Genomic DNA, 19,596 nt, shown 5'->3' on the forward strand with positions numbered 1-19,596 from the left:
CTCCTAGTCAGTCCCCCACCCACCAAACTCACCTCCTTTCACTTTCTCCCTCCCCTGCCAGAAACCCTCTATGCCTGCCCCTAGAACCCCTGCTGGCTCACTGCTTGCCTCTTTGTCCACCTGCCACTTGCCCACCCGCTCGCCCCCGACTTGCCGCTGCACCCCCCCCCGAGCATATAACCTCATTCAAAGACCCAGGGGTCACTATATTACTGCCACACAGCAATCAAGGGGTCACTATATTACTGCACACAGCAATCAATCAGTGCAGTTGTAGGTAAATCTCTGCATTATGCACTTTTGTATAACTTTTACATGACTTTGTATTGAACCTTGGTAATATGTTATAGTGGGCCCCAAGGTAGAATAATTAAGGTAAAAGAAAAACATGTCTCATTGCTAGAAGTAGAATGAGATCTTTCCTCCACTTTGTAATCAATTGCCCTATTGAATGAATGAGGTGTGAATGAGGAAGGTGTGGAAGGCAGGCACCTCCAGACAGCTGCAAACCCTGGAGAGGGACTGGGAGCCAGACCCCAGACCAAGGAGCTTTGCCTAGGGCTGAGTGGGACAGAGTCTGGGTGCTGGGTGGGCAGTCCCTGGGCTGGGGTACCAACGGGGGTGACCCCCAGTGAGAAACAGCAGGCTGGAAGACTAGACTGAACCCACCACCCAGCCTAGTCCATCCCAGAGCCCAGGACTGAGAGGAATGTGCCCCTACCCCCAGGCCACCTGCTTTCCACTCCTGGCCTCTCCCAGCACTGCTAGTGATTCTGTGTGGCTGCATCAGGTGGGATTTCAAGTGGACCCTGTCACGGAGTCCCCCGGGCGATGCTCTGGAACTGCTCCCCAACCCACTAAGCCAGTCAGGACTTTGGGGAGCCTCCTCTCCCTTGGAGCAGACTTGTTCAGGGCAAGAAGCTCACACGTCTTCACCTCCTGGGTCTCTCCTTGGAGCATTCAGCATCCTCTGCCCCTCCGTGTGCTTCCCACAGCGAGCCCCACCCAGGCGGGGGGTCCTGGGGAAGCCACAGGGTTCTGCACCCCCCACTTTGCAGTCAGACGTGACTCTTTAGCCAGCCAGTAAAACAGAGGTTTATTCGATGACAGGAACAGGGTCTAAAACCAGAGCTTGTAGATACAGCGAACCGGACCCCTCGGCCGGGTCCATTCTTGGGGGGCAGTGAGCCAGACCCTCATGTCTGCACTTCACTCCTCGTCCCCAGCCAGCCCAGACTCAACACCCCCTCCAGCCCCTCCTCTCTGCTCAGTTCCTTTCCCGGGCCAGGAGGTCACCTGATCTCTTTGTCTCCAACACCTTCAGTTGGCATCTTTGCAGAGGAGGGGCCCAGGCCATCAGTTGCTAGGAGACAGAGTGCCAGGCATTTATGCACTGGCCCTTTGCTCTGCAGCAATTATCACACACCCTTATCCCACCACCTAGATACTTAAGAACTGCCCAGGGGACACTGAGGCACCAACACAGTATTCAGAGCAAACATTAAGAACAGTCCAGTTCATCACAATCCCTCAACCCTCTGCTAAATTCACCCCTGTTTTGCGACCCTGAGAGGTTGGGCGACTCCCCCCCCGCAAGCCGGTCTATTTATATTGTTGCAGGGCAAATGAAGGAGCCATAGTTTAATGGAAATTTTCAGCCCCTACAGCGGTCTTGCAGCAGGGTGCACAGGGAAAACAGACTTTATGAAAGGAACTGGTTTGGATCGGTAGCCCCAGTCCCCTTCCTTTCCAATTATTTGAAGGGAAATAGATCATGCCGTGCCTATGTTCCCCTTTCTTCAGGAGATGGGGGGAGATAACTGCCGTGCCATATTGCAGACCGGGGGCTTTTTTCCTGGGTTACATTACATGATACCAACTTTAGTTCTGAAACAGACCCAGGCAGGCACAAACTCACCCTCAAACAGCAACACCCTGAAAACCACAACACCACCCCAATATTACGAACCTAGGGGGAATCACAGGGTCAAACACTCACGGTTGGAAGTCCCCAGCAGCTGTTCAGGTGAGTGAGTGAGGTCACTGCAGAGATTATTCCTGTTTCACACCGGACCAGAAGCTCGGTACTGTCTCCTCCAGGTGAGTGAGTGCTCAGTGCTGGGGGGAGGGGACTGGAGAAGAAAGGCTACGGCTTGCAGCCTCTCTCCCCCGCTCCTGACCTGCACTCATCTGCTTGACCAGAGGCAGAGCCAGCGTCTCTGGTTGCCTAGCAGTAGCAACAGCTGCTGCTTCCCAGAGACAGCCGGCGCTGGCCGGGGCCCCATCAGGCTGCGGGGCCCGGGGCAAATTGCCCCACTTGCCCCCCCCTCCGGGCGGCCCTGTACCACGACCCTGCATTTAGCACGATTGAAGTTTTTGGACCCCAAACATCGCATTATAGCGGGGTTTCACAGTATATTCTTCAGTTTTTAAGGTAGAATGTCATCATCCAAACTGGAATTAGAACAAGATACTAAGATCATTCATAGAAAAAGAAACACAAGTGGTTAGATCTTCAATTCTAATCTCATTTGAAAGATGGGACATTCAAGTGCCACCTATGACAACTTGCTGGCTCCTGGCGGCTCAGTATTTATTCAGAGGGAACGGTGCCACATGCAGAGTTGCTGACATCCCCTTCTGGCAAAGCCTGAGTTTTCCTTGGAAATCTGCTCTTGAAATACTACCCAAAGGCTTGACCCAAGGTGCTGAGGGCTCCAACCCTGACTTAGCAAGTCTGTTAAGCTGAGGTGTAATTTTGAGCACACCAGTAGTTCTATTTAAAACAGTGTGATAAACACATGCTTAAAGTTAAGCACTTGCTTCAATGCTTTTCTGGATTGTAGCTGGAAGGTTCAGTTCCTTGTAGGATCAAACCACATGCCATTCCCAACTTAGTTGATAAGATCTGAAAAAGTCCAAAATGATAGCGCTTCAGCCCAATGTATCCAGTATCACTCCTAGAAAGAGCACTACCAGGGACAGTGTTTTTTGGAGTGACATCAGAAAAAAGTTACTGTCCTCTTGTTTTACAGGAGAATTGGGTAATTAGAATTTTTGACCTGCCTTTAGGTGGGTGATGTGTTTCAGAACTGAAAGATGCCCATTTCTCTAGCAATACAAAACCATCCATTTGGAAAATAATTTATCTTCCAAAGGAACCACTGAACTAAGTACATCATCAGAACAAAGGCCCTATTTTCATGAAAATACTCTACAAAATGGATAGTGTCCTGTTTTATAACATATACCTTCTCCAGTCTTTAAACGTCTTCTCTTTTGTATTTATTTCTTTTGTATTTGTAGTGTTTTGTATTCCATGTGCTGTTCAGAAGTTCTGAGTACTTGATTGACTCTGCATCTGACTCTTCATTGTTGGCTGCTCTATGTTCCACTGTTTCTAGGGCAGCTAGCACAAGTTGTACTTTAAAAATATTTTTGTGAGCTTAGAACAAGAGGATTTAATCCATCAACTCAAATTTTGCTTCTGTATAATTTTGTTTCCATGCAATTCTTCTGAAGTAATTTTTCTTTTCATTTGTTCCTTAAAATGACGGTGATTTTCCTTAATTGTAGCATTTTCAAAAAGAAAAGTGAAGTGCGTCCCCCTGTTGAATCTATGCTCACTTTACACAATTACAAGCAGACAATAAAACTTTTATTTTATGTTTCTACAAATCTTGACAGCTGATTTTGGGCTTTCCAAGATTGTGGAAGATCAAGTGACTATGAAGACAGTTTGTGGAACTCCAGGGTACTGTGGTATGTTCCTTTATTACTTACAATATATTGGACTTAGACTTTGATTCAGAGACTATTTACATTTTCCAGTTTCTGTATTTGGTAAATGCAAGTTTCTTAAGATTGACAAGGCTCCTGAACAGCTTGAATCAAAAACTAGAATTCAGAAGCTGACATCAGTGTATGTTTTTGAAAAATTAACATACTCTATAGTTCCAAACCACACTAACCAATATTCCAGTGCATTTCTAGTATAATTTCATAATTTACATGAAAGTACTCTGATGTTGAATACAAATTAATACATTAAACAATAATATTCCACTTATACATACAGCCCTACCAAATTCATGGCCATAAAAAAAAATATGTCACAGACCGTGAAATCTGCTCTCCCTTAGTGAAATCTGGTCTTTTGTGTGCTTGTACCCAGATTTCACAGAGGAGACCAGCATTTCTCAAATTGGGGATCCTGGCCCAAAAGGGAGTTGCAGGGGGGTTGCAAGGTTATTTTAGGGGCATTGTGGTATTACCACCTTACTTCTGCGCTGCCTTCAGAGCTGGGTGGCTGGATAGCAGCAGCAGCTGTTGGCTGGGCTGAAGGCAGCTCCCGGCCAGCAGCAGTGCAGAAGCAAGGGTGGCAATACCATACCATGCCACCCTTGCTTCTGCACTGCTGCTGGTGGCGGCTCTGCCTTCACAGCTGGGCTACTGGCCAGCAGCCACCACTCGCCAGCTGCCCAGCACTGAAGGCAGCGCTGTCACGAGCAGCAGCACAGAAGTAAGGGTAGCAGTGCTGCAACCCACCCCTACAATAACTTTGCAGAACCCCCCCCCCCCCACACACACACACACACACGCTCCTTTTTGGGTCAGGACCCCTAAAATTACAACACCATGAAATTTCAGATTTAAATAGCTGAAATCATGATTATGATTTTTTAAATCCTATGACTGTGAAATTGACCAAAATGAACCATGAATTAGGTAGGGCCCTACTTATACAAATCTCATCAAAATCCATGACAAATTATTGAAATAATGGATTATATTGGCATGTCAGGTATAATGGCAACTTCATTAGTGTGACTTGATAGGGCCTTTAGTAATTCCTATTCTGGATAGTCCAAAATTAAGTGTAGTAGAAACTAGCTTAAGGTGACCTGTTAGATAATTTAAGAACAAAAAAACAATCTTAATAATAATTGTTTAGGAAGGAGAGGTAGCTTAAGGTCTCAAGAAAGCGAAGCACTTTATCAGATGCTACAGTCTTGACCAGTGACTGAGGCATAAAAAAAAGAAATGGCAGAACACACTTCTGGTACTATAAGTGACACTACCAGAAGTAGCAGAATGCCAATGAAAAATGCCAGACTGGAGTTCCAGAGCATTCAGGCACGACTTGACTCCTTGTCCTGACTTAGAGGTGCTGATGAGCAGTGCAGAAGTGGTAAGTATGGGGTAAAATTAGAGCGCTTCCTACAGTGGCTGTGCACCCAATCACCAGCCTGGGATAAACAAACAGTCACACCTAGTTCAGTTTGTAGCCTTTTTCTCAGGGCTCTTTTTCATTCTTATCACAAAGAAGTTTAAGTGGAGCAATTAAAACAACAACAACAACAGAAAACAGTCCTATTTTCACTGAGATCTGCGACCTTCCACAGGGGTGTCTGCAAGGCTAACATGCCCTCTCAGTCTTCTGGTACAGCCACTGGAGAGTGCGCTCCCAGTCCCTCTCCTGGTCCCAGGCCAACCTCATACAGCTGGGGCCCTTCTTTATATCCCTTGGCTGGGACTCATCAGACCCAATCACTAGATGCTGCCTGCTGGGCTTCTCTCCAGAAAAGGGTCAGCTGCTCCCAGACCCCATGGCCTTAAAGGGGCAGACTGCACTGTTAAAGGTTGATTTTGACAATTGGAAAGATTGGAGTGGGAGTACTTGTCACTTTGAGGGATGTGGAAGGGTTGGGACCCTTTTCATAATCAATTTTTAACCAAAATCAAATAAGAATTAAATAACATGATTGTTTCAGCTCTACCATGATGATTAGGGTCACAGTAATAGCAATTTAGGTTATTAACTGTAGATAACATTAGTGCACTATAAATATCTTAATGTAGATAGATAGAACTGTATGCCACCTTTGTATGCCATTTTAGAAGTACATTTAAAAAGTAACCTCTGTGTGTTTGCTATATTGTTATGTTTCCTTTTTCTTCACTAAAGTCTACATTTTCCAAAAGTGAAAGCTGACTTGGCAATGGAAAAATGGGCTTTGGAAAAATGTGTAATCCATATTTTTGCATGCAAATCAAGTAATTGCATGTATTATAACTGATTTGCATGTACAAATACAGATGCACCCATATTTTTGCTGAAGTCAACCTCTATTGTCTGAAAATTTAGCTCTAATTACTGAATTCAGACGAAAGATGGATTCTGGTATGGAAGAAGCCCATTCTTCAGATGGTTAATCCTGAATCCATGGAAATCATTGGCAAAGCTACTATTGATTTCAGTTTTGCAGGAATAGACCCAAACTGAATACACCATTCGCAAGTAGAGTTTAATTAAACTGTTCAAATAGTCAATCATAATTATAAAATGGCAAAGCATTGCAATAATACAAAATATAATGTGAAAATAGTATATTATGGCTGGCAACACCTGCTTTTAATGTAACTTTACATATTTTAAATTGTATGTAGTGGGTTTTCATATTAGATTTCACAGCATTTCAGTAAAAGGAAATAAATCATAACACATTCATACACCACAAGCCTGAGGCTTTTAATATCAGAAGGCACCACTAACATGAATAAAAAAGAAAAAGCATGGATGCTGAAAATTAAACAAAAAGTTAGAGACTCATACTCAGACAAAAATAGGCTCCCAAGCTGCTGAGTAGGAGGAGGAGGTCCTAATCTGAATCAGGAAACTGTAATGCTAATAGGCTATGAATAATTAAGCGCTGAACCTAGTATGTCCAGTGCTTTGGGGAGAAAATAAGTCAGCCACAAAATGAACACAGCTGACTGCTATTTCCATATGCTTAATATGTAATAGAAAAGTGTAACCATACATTTTTCACTGGCTTGCATCCCAAACACAGATAACACACAGTGTATAGGCAGCAAGGACAAAATACAAAGCCATTCTTGCACCAAAATGAGGGAACAAAACTCTTCAATTAAAGAAAAAGCAAATGTGTTACCGATCTTGGAAAAAATTAAAAAGGCAATCATAGCAGTTAGCCTCCAGTAAGTCTTACCGTCAGGCCCCAATTAACTCATGGAACAAATGTGAAGAGAAAAGAGCTACTGAGCACTTGGAAGATAACAAAACTGAAATTATCAAATAACAGCTGGTAAACTGCAATGCGGGCACTTGCCTGCTAGGAACACAACTGAGACCGTTGGGCTCATTTCATAGAGGGCACCACAAAGATGGCCATCACTACATAAAGAACTGAAATGTTCCAGACCCTGCTATTAGAATACTCCATTTATTGTGAGAATCACAGTTTTAGGATCAAAGAATCCTGTGGCACCTTATAGACTAACAGATGTATTGGAACATAAACTTTCACCCACGAAAGCTTATGCTCCAATACATCTGTTAGTCTGTAAGGTGCCACAGGACTCTCTGTTGCTTTTTACATATCAAGACAAACACAGCTATCCCTCTGATCAGGGCCGTCCTTAGGATTTATAGGGCCCTAGGCAGAATTATTAAACTGGTGCCCCTATGCCAGATGGCAGCCCAAGCTCACAGCCTGGTGGGGGAGGGGGAGGAGGGACGAGACAGCAAAGGATAATGAGATGCCCGGCCTGCCTCATGGTGGCGGAGAGTCACAGTTCCCCGCAGAGACTCCCATACCCTCTCCCTCATGCAGAATGGACATGAAGAAAGTACCTAATTAAAAGCACTAAAATTTGGGAATAAAAAATGTCAGTCACAGGTTTTTTGATATGCCCTGAAGTTTGTCAGAGATTTATTTGCAAAAACTTCGTAGTAAGGGTGAGTCAGCTGTCCTGCTGAATACAACATTACATATAATGGAATACATGATGCAGCTCTTCTGTATTACATTTTCTTAATCAGTATTTCTAAGCTGAATTTATATTTTAAATGTACTCTTAAACCTTAAGCCAACATTCCAGATTACTATATATTTAACTCACTGAAACAAAGACATTATTTTAAATTAATCAGAGAGGTTTAGTGTGTTCATAACAATGTTCATTGCTTTTAGAAAAAGGGAACAGTAATTTACTTTGTGTGATCTCCATAACAAGAGACATGGTTATGAAATTTCACCAACTTTAAAAAAATATGTTTCCAAAGATTTTAGGTATAACAAGGATTTTATGTCTTACTAAGGTACTGATTTTGCTGGAGGGTTCTTTTAAAACTAGTTCATCGGATAGTCAGAAGTAAAGAAAGGGAAACTCTTTGTCCAGCTATCTGGAAGGGAAGGACTGTTGTCCCTTTAAGGGCTCTCTTCAGTGGGGAGTGGGGGGAGAGGCGGTGAAGGGATGGACAGAAAGGACAGGAAGACTTGGAAGCACTTTTTTTTTTACTGTAGTAATTAAAATGTGTATTTTAGATAAGGGAGGTCTTTTGAAGGATTTATTTAAAAAACTGTATGTCTGAAGATCCACGCATTTAAGACTAAAGATGATTGTGCATCTAAAACTCTATGCAAGCATTTTTTAGAAATGTGATTTTATAATCTTCACCAGCTCACTAATGAAATATTTTTAAAGCAAATTTTAAACTAAGGTCCTGTAGACTGACATGTTCTGTGTAAATATTACATTAATGCACAACTGTTTTTGTCAGTAAAGTCAGAAACTGACAGTATAAAAATTTATTTGGGCATAAGCTTTCGTGGACAGCTGATGAAATGGGTTCTAGCCCACAAAAGCTTATGCCCAAATAATTTGTTAGTCTCTGAGGTGCCACAAGGACTCGTCCTTGTTTTTGCTGGTACAGACTAACAGGACTACCACTCTGAAACCTGTCAGTATATACCTTGGGGTTGGCAAATGCCTGTTAAATGGCTTTATTACCCCTTGAATGTCTCTTTAACAGTTTCAATGTTGTGCTAATAGGTCTGGCAGGCTGAAGGTTTTTTCACTTTTAACTACTAGAGTCCCTCCAAAGGAAGACTCACCAGCTGGAGCAGCCATCTGTGGGAGCCTGCAGGATGGGTCAGAACAGGGATAGGAAAAGAAGAGGGTGGACACTAAGACCCAGTGGTGCCCCAAATTTTCAGGTTCCCTACGCAGCTGCCTGTGTTGCCTATGCCTAAAGACAGCCCTGCCTCTGATACTTGACAGTTTTAGGATCTTTTTCTTGAGCCCTGTGACTTCCTGTATTTAGGGACAGAGGAGAGGAATTAATGAGTGTCAAAGAAATGCTGCTTCCTGTTCTCCCTTGTGGAGGACAAGGATGAAAGGAAATAGAAATGTCCCTGCTGACCCCCGCTATACCTCCTGGAGGGTTGGGGATTAGAAATGCCACAGTAGGTGCATTCAACCTTCCTTCCAGGAGGACAGAGTTACCAATGTGTGTTTGCTCTCCCTTGCAGTAGGTAAAGATACTGCCAATAACACAACAGTTCACACCTGTCCCCAGCTGCCAGGAGGGGGGAGATGCCACTATACCTACTGAGGCATCTAGCTACCACACTGGCATCCTCACTGAGGTCCCAATCCTGTAAGGTGCTGAGAATCTTTAACTCCCACTAAAGTCAATAGAGGTTGATGGTGCTAAGGACCTCGCAGGATGAGGCCCTAAAGTCTAAAGCAAGCAGGGACTGCTGGTTATGAGGTGTTTCCATGGTCTATTGCTAGGCGATATTAAGCCCTGCAAGTAGCTGGTACGTATGCTGTAGTCAGCAGCATATGCAAGTTGGGGGTACAGATGGCTCCTTAGGACAGCAAGATGTTCCTCAATACATTACTTAGATTCAGGGATGGCTCCAGGCCACAGCGCGTCAAGCGCGTGCTTGGGGCGGCACGCCATGGGGGGTGCTCTGCCAGTTGCTGGGAGGGCGGCAGGCGGCTCCGGTGGACCTGCCACAGGCATGGCTGCGGACGGTCCCCTGGTCCTGTGGCTCCGGTAGACCTCCCACAGACACGCCTGCGGCAGCTCCACCAGAGCCGCGGGACCATCGGACCCTCCGCAGAAATGCCTGCGGGAGGTCCACCGGAGCCGCGGGACCGGTGAGCGGCAGAGCGCCCCCCACGGTGTGCCTCTGTGCTTGGGGCAGTGAAATTGCTAGAGCCGGCCCTGCTTAGATTTAAGCTCTTCGGAGCAGGGACTGTCTTTTTGTTCTGTGTTTGTACAGCACCTACCGCCAGGGGGTCTTGGTCCAGACTGGGGCTCCCAGACACTACTGCAATACAAACAATAAATAATAGTAATCAAAGACTCAGAGAAATGTAGGGCTGGAAAGGACCTCGAGAAGTCATCAAGTCCAGCTCCCTGCAGTGAGGCAGGACCAAGTAAACCTAGACCATCCCTGACAGGTGTTTGTCCAACCTGTTCTTAAAAACCTCCAGTGATGGGGATTCCATAACCTCTCTTGCAAGCCTATTCCAAAGCTAAACTGTCCTTAGCGTTAGAAAGCTTTTCCCACTTTCCAACCTAAATCTCCCTTTCTTCAGATTAAGCCAATTACTTCTTGTCCTACGTTTCAGTTGACATGGAAAACAATCAATCACCATTCTTTTTATAACAGCCCTTAACGTATTTGAAGACTGTTATCAGGTCTCCCCCTCAGTCTTCTTTTCTTAAGACTGCACATGCCCACTTTTTTAAATCCTTTCTGCAGAGGTCAGGTTTTCCAAGCCTTTCATCATTTTTGTTGCCCTTCTCTGGACTCTCTCCAATTTGTCCACATCTTTCCTAAAGTGTGGCACCCAGAACTGGACACAGTACTCCTGCTGGGAACTCACCAGTGCTGAGCAAAGCTGGACAATTACATATATTTTACGTACAACACTTGTTACTACAACCCAGAATGTTAGCCTTTTTCATAATCGCATCACATCATTGACTCATATTCAGTCTCTGATCCACCATTACCCCCAAATCCTTTTCAACAGTACTATCACCTAGCCAGTTATGTCCCATTTTGTACTTGTGCATTTGATTGTTCCTTCCTAAGCGAAGAACTTTGCATTTGTTTTTATTGGATTTCATCTTGATGATTTCAGACCAATTCTCCAGTTTGTCAGAGTTGTTTTGAATTCTGATCATGACCTCCAAAGTGCTTGCAGACCCTCCCAGCTTGGTGTCATCTGCAAATTTTATAAGCATACCCTCTACTTCATTATCCAGGTCATTAATGAAAATATTGAATAGTGCCAGACCCAGGAAGGACTCCCATGGGATTCCACTAGATAACACCCTCTCAGTTTGACAGCGAACCATTGATAACTACTCTTTGAGTACAGTCTTTCAACTAGTTGTGCATCCACCTTATATTAATTTCATCTATACCGCATTTCCCTGGTTTGCTTATGAGAATGTCATGTAGGACTGTGTCAAAAGCCTTAATAAAATCAAGATATATCACGTCTATTTCTTCCCCCCACCCACTAGGCCAGTAATCCTGTCAAAAAAGGAAGTTAGGTTGATTTGTCATGATTTGTCCTTGACAAGTCCATGCTCACTACTTCTTATAATCCTATTATCCTCGAGTTGCTTACAAATCAATTGCTTAATAATTTGTTCCAGTATCTTTCCAGGAATCGAAGTTAGACTGACAAGTCTATAATTCCTTGGGTCCTCTTTGTTCCCTTTTTTAAAAATAGGTGCTACGTTTTCCCTTCTCCAGTCTTCTGGGACCTCACCTGTCCCCTGTGAGCTCTCAAAGATAATCATTAATGGCTCAGAGATTGCTTCAGTTAGTTCCTTAAGTCTCCTAGGTTGAATGTCATCAGGCCCTCCTGACTTGAATATATCTAATTTATCTAAATATTTTTTAACCTATTCTTTTCCTGTTTTGGCTTGCACTCCTTCCCCATTGTTGGTATTTATTGTGTTGAGTATCTTGTCACCATTAACCATTTTAGTGAAGACTGAAGCAAAATAGTCATTAAACACCTCTGCCTTATTGATTCCTTCACTTATTAGTTCATCTCCCCCACTATGTAGTGGACTTACAGTTTTCTTCATCTTTCTCTTGCTCCTAAAGAACCTTCTCTTATGGCCTTTTATCTCCCTGGCCAGGTGTAACTCTCTTGTGCCTATTGATGACTTCCAGACCATCACAGGAAAGGTTTTTAGTGTGTGGATGCTGGGTGGCGGTGATGGTCTGTGATACACAGGTCAGACTAGATAATCTGATGGTCTCTTCTGGCTTTAAACTCCATGACTCCAGAGCAGGATTTGGTTTATAGGATGTATTCAGTTGAACTTAATTGCAGTTTGAGGTGTGTCTACACAGCATTTTGGAGCAAACAGGAGTGAGCCTCTCAGCCTGGGTTGACAGACTCGAGCTAGTGGTCCTCTCACTAGCACTCTAAAATAACTGTGTAGATAGCACTTTGAAGTTGCAGCTCAGGCTAGGGAGAGCAGGTGGACTTCAAAGCCCAAACTCCAGTCTGAGCTGCAACTTCAAAGTGCTGTCTACACAGCTGTTTATAAAGCTCTAGCAGCCAAAGCCTGTTGACCCGGGGTGGGAGGCTTGCTCCCCACTCACTCCAAAATGATGTATAGGCATAGTCTTTGGTGCCCCTGATCAGACAAGAAGCACTGAGTAAACCTGTCTGTTAACTTCTATATGTATCCAAACTCTTCAAAGTGATTATTTTTAGTGTAAAGTCTGTATACCTGTGCAGTAGTGTCACCAGCTAATGAAAACGTAAATGTGGATTTGTCATAAACAGATAGTTACGGGTTAATGGATCTTTTACCTGTAAAGGGTTAAGAAGCTCAGTAAACCTGGCTGACACCTGACCAGAGGACCAATAAGGGGACAAGATACTTTCAAATCTTGGTGGAGGGAAGTCTTTGTTTGTGCTCTTTGTTTTGGTGTTAATGCCCTTTTTTGCTGAGATATTTTTCACCTCTGGCTTGCTGTACTTTGAACCTAAGGCTAGAGGGGTTCCTCTGGGCTTATGAATCTGAGTACCTGTAAGTTATTTTTCATCTGATTTTACCAGAGTATTTTTTACTCTTTCTTATAAAGCTTTCTTTTTTAAGAACCTGATTGATTTTTCCTTGTTTTAATCAAGGGATTGCTCTGGACTCACCAGGGAACTGTGGGGGAAGGGAGGGATGATTTAATTTTCCTTGTTTTAAGATCAGGGGTTTGGATCTGTGTTCCCAGGGAAATTGATGTGAGCTCTCAAGGCTGCCCAGACTCTTGCCCGAGAAGGTTTTAGGGGGAACAAGAGTTATCCAGACACTGAATTCTAGATGGTGAGCAGAGTTTACCAGATCTAAGCTGTAATTAGCTTAGAAGTGTCCTGCAGGTCCCCACAATGCGTATCTAAAGTTCAAGAGTGGGGAGACCTTGACAGGATGTAGAAGAAATAAACCATAAAGGGCTATTAGAAGAAAAGAGAAGAAGAGCTAGTTCAGTTTGCAGGCGGTGCTTTCTGATGCTTTTGTACTAATAGAACGAAAGGAAATGGGAAGAATTGGTGAACGGCAGCAAAGATTACTCATTAGCTTGTACGTAATGGTATAATAGGATGCCAAGTAATAGGCCAGGTTACACTGCCTTTAAATCGTTTATGGCCGAGTATAACCGATTTAACGTTACGTTCACACACGTCGTCATTAATATGAGTTAAACGCTCCTTAAATCGATTTTCGGAATCCTCCAGACGGAGGCAGTAGCGCTAAATTCGAAAGTTATAAGCTCGGAATTAGGCGTTCTGTGGACGAGAAATCAAATTATTGGCTCCAGAGGTATCCCACAGGCTGCACCACTGACGCTTGGTCGCAAATCCGACTCAGATGCGCAGAGTGCGGTAAACGGAAAAGCCCCGAACCTTTAGAATGACGATTTCCTGCTTTACGTGTCCGATCCTCTGGATCAGCATGGGTGGCGATGCAGTCAAATGCAAAAGTAGCTCCTGCATTGAACCTTCGGGACGATATAATTCTGATCCGCTGTATGAATCGAAGTGATCAAATCTGTTTTATAGAGCTCTGTTAAAGAACAGGAAAATGCCAGCGTTTGAAATAATAAACTCCAGGATTACACAGCGTGCGTGGAAACCGTAACGGTGAAGCCAAGACGCAAAGGTATCTCATGGAGGAGGGAGGTGAGATTGGAGACTACAGCTACAGGTCTACAGCCAGTCTCTGAAAACTATTTGTTCTTTTGGCTGAGTGCCCAAATGTCTGTAGCTTTAATACACCGGCGTCTTGCGTGCGTTCACGGAAACAGTCGTCAGTTCTCTTCCGCCCAACCCAGCAGTGAAAGAGAAGTAATAATAAATAATTCCTTGAGTACTGTAATGTCCCTCTGTGTTAGCTGAATGATAGCTGCAGAGAGTACGGGGGTATCGTTATTTTTACAAAACCATCAAAAACCAGTTTTTTCAGGATTTTCCTTTGTGATTGCTCAGGCGTCCTCATCGATGCTTTGTAGTATTGGACGTTCATATTTGCTCAACACTCCTCAGGAAAAAGGTCGCCACAAGGGTGCTGCTGCTCACAAGGAGGGTGAGGCTCTATACCCAGCACACCGGGATTTTCTGCCCCATCAGGCACTGTGCTCTCAACCCGGAAGTGGGAACTATGGGATAGCTGAGGAACAGCTACCCACAGTGCACTGCTCCTGAAATCGATGGTAGCTTTGGACCATGGACGCAAACAATCAATTTCATGATCCCACTGTGGACGCACTAAACCGATTTTATTAGATCTGTTTTGTAATATCGGTTTAAGCTAATTTGAAATAATCGTGCAGTGTAGACGTACCCATACATACATTCGTTTTTGCAGCATCTTTATCAGGCAAACAAAGGAACTAAACATCCCTTGGAATTAAACCTATTCCTAGTGTCTTTTGTCTCATAACATTGTATTTTAGGTATTGATTATCAAACTCCGTGGTAATTTCTGCATTTCCACTAAACTGCAAATGTCAAAAAGCTGTAGTTATTGTTCAGTGTCAGAAGCCATTTGTTATGCTTCCATTTTTGTAACTATAAAAGATTGTGTGAAGAAGAGGAAGCAAACACGTAATGCAGCCTCCAAAGTGGTGACGATTCAGCTGTTTGTACTGCATATATGTGCAGAGAGAAGGAGACAACAGGAGGTTTGCGTGGCAGTGATTGGGAAGAGGGGACTGGGTGGTGGTGATGTGTGTCATTAAGGGTCCAATCCTTGGTGTGCTTATTGCCTTTCTGAGGTATTGAGGGCCCTTAGCATCAAACAGATTCAAACCTAATTCTTTGTATTTTTCGTTTTGGAAGGAACATTACACGTATATAAAACTCTGAGTCAACAGGAGCTGGAAGGAATTTCTCAATCCATTTAGAATCCCCAGCTAATTGTTTCTGCAAAGTGAATTTCTGACAACAGCAGTTCAGTAGAATTTGGCATTTATGTGGCACTTTACATCCTCAGAGTGCTGTACGAACCCCTAACTTGACTCTCAACACTCCTGGATAAGGAAATGTTATCCCCATTTTACCGTCCCTGGTATGTAGTGATGGCCATCTTTTTGGTGCACTACGTGAAATGAGCCAGTGGTCTCAGTTCTGTTCCTAAAGGACAAACACTGAGGAAGAGAGAGAGGTTATGTAATGTGCACAATGCTACGGAGGGAATTGGTTGCAGACCCAGGATTAACCCTTGAGTACTGTATTGCTGGTCCCATGCTGTGTACTGTGTACCGCAATTGCTCTAACGGACTAGCAAAGCTTCAGACCAGTAACCCTTCTTTTTTCCCTTATCCCATCAATTAGGGTTGGGTCATGCAAGTATCCTCCATCTTTGTCTGTCCAGGGCAGTACTAAGGTCCACCTGCTTACCAGATTCTTTGATGCAATTCATCCATCGCTTTGATAGCTTTCTTTAGAGTCTTTCTTATCATCCTCTCCTGCCATGCTACGCTCATCAGGTCCCCTTCATTCATGCTCTGCATGTGTCTGAACCAGTGACGTTGTGCTTCTTGGATTTTGTCAGCCACAGCATGGACTTGGACTTCAATCCTAATGCTTTCATTTTGAAATCTTCTTCTCATCAGATCCCCTTCATCTGGATCACAAATTGGCACCTCCATCCTAAAGGGATTTGCCTCATTTAAGAGACTCTCAAAGTATTGTTTCCTCCTCTCCTTTCCTTGTTCAGGTGTTAGTAGCACAGTCTCCCTGATCATCATTTACAAATGATATGCAATACCATCCTCCCCAAAGTTGCATCTCATTTTTGCAGTGCCGTTATGTCTTTTTGCCAGCCACCTGTGGGTCATTTATGAGCTCAGCATACAGATCATCTAGGGCACTTTTATTTGACCTTTTTCACTGCCCACTTGGCAGCTTCTTTGTATTTGTTTTCATTTCCAGCAGTGGATTCATTTCTTTTTCTTGGTGCTCTGTTTTTGTTTGTTTTGTTCTGGATCACTGCTTGCACTTTGTCAGTCCACTGTTAGTTCTTTCTTGCTATTGATTTTCCCCATCTACATCATCCACGAACCTTTTTCACTTTCACAACGCACATTCTTTTGGGGTGGTTCTAGTCTTTGTCAGCTGGTGGCAAATCAGTTTCTGGACACACATTCTGTACTTTTTGCACAAACTTCTCTGTTGCACATCTCTTAACTTTCTGTATTTAAATCATCTTTCTTTTGAGCTTAATTCCTCCTTGTCCAGCACTCTAGCACAATCATTGCCACGGGAGGTTTGTGTTGCACTAGGTATCGATTTGCAGCCCATAACTCTACACCATTGAGATTTCCTCACCAACATCATATGGCTTTTGTTTCCACCACTGATGTACATAACCAACTGACACATCCTCTTTGGAATCAAGTATTGGCTATCATCCATTGTTTGGTAATACAGTAGCATTTTCTCTTCATCGTTCATAGTTCCTAGGCTGCATGTTCCCAAACGCATTTCATACCCTCTTTTGTTTCTGGCTGTGTGCGCATTCAGATCACCCAGCACCACCACCAGGTCCTGGGGGCTGCTGTGTCTGCTAACACCTGCAGATCTTGGTAGGAAGTCTCCTCCTCTTCATCACGTCCGGGCTGAGATGCCTACACCGATATCAGAAACATGACACACTTTTAATTTTTAACAGCCATCAGTCTGTCACTTACTGTAATAACTGCACACACCATCTTCCTCAGCTTTCCTCTCCCTGCCACCCACACTTTGTTATGCCCCCTTTTGTCACCTGCATAGTAGCATTTAAAATCTAAGGCCAACCCCTTCGCTGCATTACCCATACATCACATTGAAACCTCTCCTTACCATCACATCAGTGACTTCTATACCTTTACATGTCAGACTGGATATACCCAGTGTTGCCACTTTTGAAATATTGGGCTTCTTTGGCTTTGCAGGTCACTGCTTTTAGTCTGATTCTTTGCTCTGACCACTGGTCCTCTGACCCTCTAGAGGGCAGTTCAGACACAGGCTGCCAGAAATCCTATTGGCCCAGAGCTGCCAAGCTTGACGTGGGTGAACCTCTGACAGAGGGCAGAAAGATAATTAGCAGTAGTCCCTGGCAGGAGGCATACAGGCCAGCCTCACCCCTCCTTATATCCAGCCTCTAGCGTATCAGTTGCTGTCCCTGACACACATCACAATGAAAGAAACTTTCCCCAGTTAGACTAAGTACATGCCCTCTCTCTTCCCACCTTGTTGCCATAAACCTGGTGGATCATCAACAGGCAGTGCTGGTGTCACCACTGCCCAGCACTGGGCTTCATTTAACCCATGGATGGGGGCTTGAGATCAGAGATTTCATTCTCCTAGGTAGGCTGCCTTGAACTGTCTAGTTATTTTAAAGACACCAGGTGCCTGTCTTTCACATACCTCACTTTTAATGAAAATATCTGCACCACATGAAGACAAGTGATGGGGAGTTTGGCTGTCAGATGCCATCCTAGACATCGGCCTTTTATAAACATTTTATAGGTGTTGGGAGCTCATCCCAACCCCACCCCAGCCATAACAGCTCTTTGGAGAGAAAGTAAGCATAACCCCTGATAGTCACAATAAAGTTACAAGAGTTGAGTAAATGTAATTGAAATTCCTAGTACTGAAGTTCCACAGAGCCCAAGAGAGAGGAAGAAAAATAGTGTATCTTTCTGGGGCTGGGACAAGACATATTAGGTTAGGTCTGCACCAGGAGTGCTAAAGTGGTAATGCTAATCCACTATACTGAAACAGCGAAGTATTCCCAGTGATGCAGCTAATACCAGCAAAACTGGGCTTTTGTCATTATAGCTGAGTCCAGGCCCACAAAACAAAACAAACTACCCTGGCAAAAGTAATTTTTGGAGGATTTGGAGAAGGATTAATTACAGAGACCCAAAGCCACATTATTCCTGAATAAGAGCAGCAACACAGGGGTTTAACATGCTTTAATTGATGTGTGTTAACCTCATACCGTTAGCTGACTCTCCTTAACTTTCCTAAGTAATCCCACGTAGAGATGGGCTTAGTGTGGATCTGGCATTTGGTTCCGATATAAGTTATACAAGATATGTATTTGTATGTTTGTTTTCTTCCTCCTCCTCTCTTAGCACAAAGTAAGTGCCATGATCATTTTGCTATTCAGGATGTCTCGGTGATTCAGTTTCCATATTTTAATTGCTATAGCTTTGCAGAAAGTCTTACTGCTCACGTTCATCTTGTCTGCAGGAGGATATTGGTTTCCTTCCATGGGAGAATCAAAATGACAGTTTACATAAAAATGATACAAACTACAAAGAATGACTTTCAGCTTTTCATGAATATAACATATAAAGTCAGTGTGTTAGCTGTTCTCTATCATTTGTCTGGCAGGCAAATGGTATTTTTTAAAAGTACTGTATGCTGTAATAGCACTGTCGGTGAAATTCATCCAAGTTCAGAGGGTCTTCACAAAGCCTTCTGTGCCACGTAAACGCGCCTGTGCAGGAGGCTGTGAGCGTAGCAGTAGTCCTCCAGGGAATCTATCCCCTTTACCCCGTGGGGTGGGAGGAGGAGGGACGAATAAGGGACTGTTGGAATGGACCCAGAGAGACTTCACTATCTTTCTGCTCTGGCAAATCCATTGACTGGGAGTTCCCTTGTAGGAGAGCCAGTAGTGACTGTTCCAGCCCATAGGCCTCACGATGGACAATACTGCAGTGCATGTTCAGAAGAGGGCAAATTGAAGGTTGGTGTGGCAAGGGATGAGGAAAAGGGATGGGTGAGTCTCATCTTCGCATCATGTGAAGGATTGTGTTCCTCTACCTCACTGTAAGATTTGGCTCCCCCGCTGATATTTGGCGGCTTTGCCCCAGGAAGATATGGCTAGTTGGCAGCTGGCACAGTCAGAGGCTTCTGATAATGGTGTTCAGAGGAGTACAACAGCTGACAGTGCTGGTCAGAAACTTATCAGGGAGTGGGGAAAACACAAAACGTTTGAAAGCTGTGGGGAAAAGAGGGGTATTTTCAAGGAGGCACGTCATGGCATATATAGTATGCATGCAGGTGTGTGCATAACAACAGGAGTATGTATCTCATATCAAGCATAGGCTTCAAGTGCATGTCTTACATGAAGCACACATTCTCTTGGCTATTGTTCAGCATCATCTATGGGTTGAGCTCCTCTGGTGAATAATGGCTTCTCTGTGCTATTTCAGAATTGTGAGTCTCCTCAGAGACTGCCTC

The 19,596-nt window shown here is 44.0% G+C and overlaps 1 protein-coding gene across 2 annotated transcripts in view; it reads left to right on the plus strand.

The window, feature by feature from the left end:
* The window catches only part of CAMK4 (calcium/calmodulin dependent protein kinase IV), a 305,065-nt gene that overhangs the window by 263,343 nt on the left and 22,126 nt on the right, over nucleotides 1–19,596 (plus strand). For both annotated transcript variants that reach the window (XM_075067151.1, XM_075067152.1), the window contains exon 7: nucleotides 3,688–3,762. In XM_075067151.1, the coding sequence (XP_074923252.1) occupies nucleotides 3,688–3,762 (75 nt within the window). The remainder of the gene's footprint in view (nucleotides 1–3,687; nucleotides 3,763–19,596) is intronic.

The sequence above is a fragment of the Chelonoidis abingdonii genome, chromosome 6, assembly GCF_003597395.2.
Source record: "Chelonoidis abingdonii isolate Lonesome George chromosome 6, CheloAbing_2.0, whole genome shotgun sequence".
Lineage (NCBI taxonomy): Eukaryota > Metazoa > Chordata > Testudines > Testudinidae > Chelonoidis > Chelonoidis abingdonii.